A 6,000-nucleotide genomic window follows, 5' to 3' on the forward strand; every position below is an offset into this window, starting at 1 on the left:
CACAAACCACATTAGAAAAACCACAGAAGCCAATTTGGCACTCAGACCTTCTGTGCTCCTGGCAAAAATCCAGGGCTCGACCGGGCTGTATCCCCTCTCTCTACACAAAGGGCAGGTTCAGCTTTCAGAAGATTGTATATAGTGCAGCCAGTGGGGGCCGTCTTGGTGTCCCTGTCTGGACTGTGCAAGCATAAACCTCTGATTTTGGCAAAGAAATCCCAGATGTTAATAAGTTAAGGCATCAGGTCTTTTTTTTTTCCCCCASCTTGAACAGAAGCACCCAGCTGAGGGTAAGAGTGGAATTGGGGAAAAAAATTGGCAGAGTGGTGTAACAGTAGGTTTTTGCTTTGCTCCAGCAGGAACTGTGAGTTGAACCCTATCTCAGTCACTGGAAGAGTTTGAAGGGGTTTGATGGCAATTTTACAGCTGATCTTCCATTGACTTGAAGAGAGCACTGACTAGCTGTGAACCTAACTGTTGCAATCCTATTGCTAGAAAGATGACTGATGCAACATAGACTTCAGTGGGTGGGGAGGCAAATTGGTGKTGAAGAGATTACTGAAACACGCATCTCTAGGGGTACAGGAAACTCCAGAAGAAAAAAAAAATTAAGGGGGGGAAAATGAACTGGAAGAATAGGAGTCATCAGAGCCAGAGAAAAGGCGTTAGAAGTCGCATTTATAAGCAAAGCATCCAGAAAAAGCTGCGAATTGGACTGTGGGAGAGAGCTGATCCCTATCCTTGTTAGTAACTAAAATGTCTGTAGCAGTCTGCAGTCTCAAGTGCTAGTTGCTGACTGGAAGCATTACTGGAAGGACCCTGGGAGCCTTTTTACATGCTGACTGGAAGCATTACTGGTGCTTTCATTTGATTCCATATCTATTGCACGATGATCTCATTGACATTCCCTGCAGTGAGCCCACTTAATCATTCTAATAARCAAAACAGAAAGCCAACTCCAGGCATTTTGGTGCCGACATAGTGCTAGTCCACTACAGCTCTGCGTATTCTGCATCRCACCTTCCCCTGCCCACCTGGCTGCTCCTCACTCAGACAGCTTAGAAATGAAAGGTCCTGTTATGTCATCTGGCTCCTCTCCCGACTAATGCAGAGCTGCTCTTTGCACAACYGTTTCTTTACGTCTTGCCTAGTTCTTAATGTGTCCCACCAGCAGGTAAGGGAGATGAAGCTGACATTCCGGCTTAGGTTTTGAAGTTGTTCTCCCTTTGTTAGTTGTACCRTGTCTTCACTTGAAGAATGCTGAGTATCCCCTCTCTTGCCGCTGTGCTGAGCACCTTGATATTTGCAGGCAGTTTAACATCTTTTTCCCCCGCTTTTGTACGGCTTAGCTAAGCTGTAAATATTTATGTCTTTTAGTCTCTTTTCAGAAGTCATTTTCTGCAGCCTCATTTTCTGCCCTTCTCTTTAGTCCAGAGCCCAGAATGATCACTGCTCTTCAGATACAGTTACATCATGTTTGCCAGGCAACTGAGGGAGAGGGGCAGGAAAAAGACCTGGTGTTGCCCCTGCCTTTGGCCATCTTCGGGCGTGTGCAAGTACCAAGATGCAGGATCCCTTCCCAGCATTTGAAGTTTCTCRCTCTTTAAGCAGATGGGAGCAACCCAGCCTCAGTCCTGCTTCTCTCTCCTCAGGCCTTTCTCTTGGTAGTATTTAATCACCGCACTCCACTAAATCACTCTCTGCAGAAGGACAGGCAATTCCCACTCCTTCTCTCGTAATATCATCTGGACCCCGAAGTGTCAAGCTGTGTGGCAGAGCCTCACAGCCCTGGAAATCCCCCTTTTCCCCAGAGGCTGAGAAAAGCAGTTTTCTGCCTCTTCTATGTAAGGAGCCTGCCCCTCCTTCCCTCTCTCCCAAGCCGCCTGCAGTGTTTTCCAGCCTCACTTCTGGGCTTCTCAGGTGCTCYGTTCCCAGGGTGAGACTGGGTCTTTTTTAGCCCTCTTTGACCTTGTGGGGACAGGCAGCTTTCCCTATCACAGCTCCCGAATTGCTGCCCCCCTTTCTGTCGTGTAAAGTCCCTGCTTTGCAGCCCGTTGTTACCAGGGTTTTTTGGCTACCCTGCTGCACTGTCAATTCACATTTATTACACATCTCTTGATCACCGTGAAATCTTTTTTTGGCACTGCTGTTGTCTAGGCTCTTTGTTCCCTCCGAGTATCCATTTGGAGAAACTGGGCCACGTGTTTCCTGAGTTTCTGGACTGTACGCGCGCGCGCACACACACACACGCACACACATTTGTAAAAAACGTCTGAAATTGAATGTCTTTGTTGCAGTCTTTTGACATCTGTGGTCGTGTGGGAAGTGTCCGGAAGGCACTGAAAGTCCTTTGCACCGCACAGGTAAGTAGTCACATGCGTTAGGCCAGTTTCATAGGTGAAATCTTGTTACTAATGAATGATGKAATTGATAATTGCTCAGCACATCAGGATCACAGAATAAAATGACTTGTTGGCCCACGGCTGGGAGAAGCTGGTATCTCTTGTCCAGGGTGTTAGGAACCTTTTCTGATATCTGCCCTGTCCGAGCAGTGGTCAGGGATGGTTGCAAGGCTGGCCTGTTTTGTCTGATTGGAAGCCTTGTGTAATATGGATTAATCCATTGATGCCAAAATCTTAAGAAGCTGATAAAACTTTGAACTGTGGAGCGTAAGCCAGACTTGAAATAAAAATATGTAGTGCCTGATGTGCGGTGGTATTAAAATAAATRGTTACTACAGTATGCAGAAATTGTCCCCGGCATGTCATTATACAGTAGTGATATTTAGATCTCTTGTAGTGAAATACTCTGATCTGTATTTCAGAACAGTAAAGGCTGAGACTGTAGGGGAAAGGAGCATAACATCATCGCAGTTTGTTAGAGCTTGACTTGCTTATTCTGTGGGCTTGTGTTGGTCATTTTTCCTCAGCATGTTTCCATTTTCCCTATTACTGTTACAATAGGAAAAGCAACATTTACCTTCCACTTATTTTACAAAAATAAGGTGGGAAGCCTGTGGGTGCTGCTGCTGTTATTCTTTCTTCTATTGTCTAACTTGCTAATAATAATACCTCCCACCATCTAAACACCTCTGCAAATGATGCTGAATTAATCCTTTCAGCTCCCTGTTGAGCTCATTAAATTTCATTATCATTGCTCCACAAGTGGAGGCACTAAAAGGTGGAGTCAGCTCGAGGGGAAAACAAAACAGAGAACGCACAACTCCAGACTCCCCACGTTCTGCACACTGGTCCCCAAATCATCCTTTCCCGTACACAGTGACTTAACTCCAGCCTGCTTCCCAGGCAGTGCAGGGCATCTAGAGGTGAAAAGCCGTGTCTGTGCATACGCTCAGCCAGAAACTGGGTTTTCTTTAAACCCTTTAACAGGGCTGTGTTTTTTTCCCCTCTCCCTAACAGACATACGGAGTTCGTGCTACCAGCCAGCAGTGCAGTGAGGCAGGTGACATCTGTGCCATTTGCCAGGCAGAATTCAGGGAACCTTTGATCCTTATGTGCCAGGTAAGAACCCCACGTTCCCCCATCACGTGCCCCCGTTGGCGTGCACTCGGTTAACCTCTGCAGCTGGGGAGCGGCACAGTTAGCCTAGGCACTTATAAAATCATTTGCTGGGTCTTGGTCTAGCTCCTAGTGGCTATTTATTGCCCTCCTCCAGACAGCCAGTGATTCACGATAGCTGAGCCATATGAACTTCACTCTGCAGAGTCTGATCGTAGCTACTGAGATGGCAAAGACCAGCCCTGTAGTCCAGGGACTGCCAATTGGCAATCCAGACCTTGGATCTAGAATGCAAGGCATTTTTATCTGACCCTTGGGGATACTGGCTAGTCAACAGGCCAGCCGAATTATGAGCATTGCTCTAAGTGCTCTAAGAGGGGCACAGGTCCAGAATGAGCCTGATAGGGTGCATTAAGACAGGTGCAGCACCATGCAGTCATGGCTGGATCGATCTGGCCTCTGAACACCTGGCCAGGAATAAAAGTAGCTCTCCTGCATATAGAAGGTCCCCCTGCCAATACATGGGAATTGGTCCGTTTCTCATTTGGTAAGCCCTGGCAAAAAAACAAAAGCTTAAGAATGGCGTGCTCTGAGTAGTCCCAATCTGGTACTGTTCAAACCTTTCAGACACACCACACTGCCATGTGTTTTGTTCGTATATCAGAGACTGCCCAAAGGCACTGCTTAGTGGTGAGACTGGTGATGCTTTCCCAAGATTTTCTTTCCTGTTCCCACCAGAATTGGTGGGATATATGTTCTCTTGTGATGTCAAAATAAGGCTCTAGAGACCTTTTTTGAAGAGCTTCAACATTCCCATGCTTTGGAGCAGGGGTATCCAATTCAAGCATGTAGGTAGCCTGTGCATCATGCATGTGCTTCTTGGTGTTCACAGGAACATCTGTGCAGATGCTGTCAAGCTGTAAGCCCCAGAGGAAGCTGTATTTCTATATGCTAATCAGAGTCAAGATTTTGGCAGATAACATTTCTGCCAAGTCCATGTGTGCTGAGGAGGCCTCAGCTTCTAGTACTCCATTCTCCTCCCTATTCCTGCTCTTCCAGTCTGGGGCTCAGTGGGATCGAGTGCTGGACAGTCATCCAACAAGATCTCTCTATTAGCACCCAAGATGAGCTGGAGAGAGAATCCTGTTGGGTCTTATGGTAGGAATGAGTGGAGAAGATGAGGCGTGAAAGCTGATAGTACAGAGAAGGGGAAACTGGGATGGTAGAAGCTACTGACTAGAACTGGGTGATATGAGCAGAAAGAGACAAATGCAGTAAGGAGTAGGGGAGTGAAAGGGGACTCCGAGCTAAGTAAAGACTTGCAAAACAAGCCAGGGACGTGATGAGTGCATGGCATGGAAAAAGAGTGGAAAAAAAGGTTAGAGAGACAACCTGTTACTGCTCTCAACTACTCTGTTAGCCCAAATATCCTAGGCCTTTTTAATGTTTCTTTCTGTTGCGGTATTCAGAAACAGAGTAACATATTATCACCTTTGGGAAACTGATGTACAGTACTAGTAATGTTAGGATTTATTTTTCATACCAGCTGAGTATTGCTGGTCAGCTGCACTGTCCACCTGAGCTCGAATGGTTTCCTGCTCCCGTCGCTGTCCAGCTGAGTGTGCACACTTAGTACCAGGACTGGATCTCCTSTCCTCATGGTGATGATGCTCTTTTGTCTCCACAGCATGTGTTTTGTGAAGAATGCCTCTGCCTCTGGTTTGACAGGGAGAAGACCTGTCCTCTTTGTCGTTCTGTCACAGTAGACACCCTGCGTTGCTGGAAGGATGGCACCACCTCTGCTCATTTCCAGGTGTATTAAAACCGGTGCATACCAACACATGGAATGACGTGTGCAGAGACAAGAAAAAGCTGGAAAATCTTTTGGTGTCCCATACACCTATTTAGTTGCCTGTGGATTTGTTGTCTTGGTCTTTCTCCCAGCTCTGCTTCTCCAGCAGCCTCTAGAACAATTGTTACTAGTCAGAAACATTATCCTAAAAGGAGAGAAAGATATGTTTCATGTTGTGACAACCTCAATGGCTAAGCTAGAGCCAAGATTTTTTTTCTTGAACATGTATGTTACAAGCTGCCTGGCATGTTTCCTTTTTTTCTGTCCTTTTAGCACAGGTAAATGTTGCATGTATAAGTAAAGCATGCTGTGAATTCACCATTGCATGTGTATAACCTGGTGCACTGGAAAAAAAGCTGTCCTCCTCTGGCTCAAACCACAGGTGAGATTTTTCACATTAAATCATCACCTCAACTTGCCTGAAATTATAACTTTACAAAATTACACTGTTGCTGTTATATTACCTTTGAGAGCTTTTCCAAAACACTGCCTCAGAGCCACATGTCCGAAGATCTGTTTGGGGACTGGAGAACATCATTTCCCAGCAGCCTTGTTTTTGCAGTTGGTTCCATAAATTGTGTGTGTTGTCATCTTAATTAAATCTCAAGGAATTTGGGAAAGACCATGTTA

At 46.0% G+C, this 6,000-nt stretch overlaps 1 protein-coding gene across 1 annotated transcript in view; it reads left to right on the forward strand.

Annotated features, from left to right (window-relative positions):
- Window positions 1-5,468, forward strand: part of RNFT2 (ring finger protein, transmembrane 2) — a 28,234-nt gene extending 22,766 nt beyond the window's left edge. The window contains exons 7-9 of the mRNA XM_026075198.1: window positions 2,298-2,363; window positions 3,420-3,521; window positions 5,206-5,468. Coding sequence (XP_025930983.1) covers window positions 2,298-2,363; window positions 3,420-3,521; window positions 5,206-5,340 — 303 coding nt within the window. The 3' untranslated portion in view covers window positions 5,341-5,468. The remainder of the gene's footprint in view (window positions 1-2,297; window positions 2,364-3,419; window positions 3,522-5,205) is intronic.
- The last annotated feature ends 532 nt before the right edge of the window (window positions 5,469-6,000 follow it).

Source organism: Apteryx rowi, unplaced genomic scaffold, assembly GCF_003343035.1.
Source record: "Apteryx rowi isolate R43461 unplaced genomic scaffold, aptRow1 scaffold_40, whole genome shotgun sequence".
Lineage (NCBI taxonomy): Eukaryota > Metazoa > Chordata > Aves > Apterygiformes > Apterygidae > Apteryx > Apteryx rowi.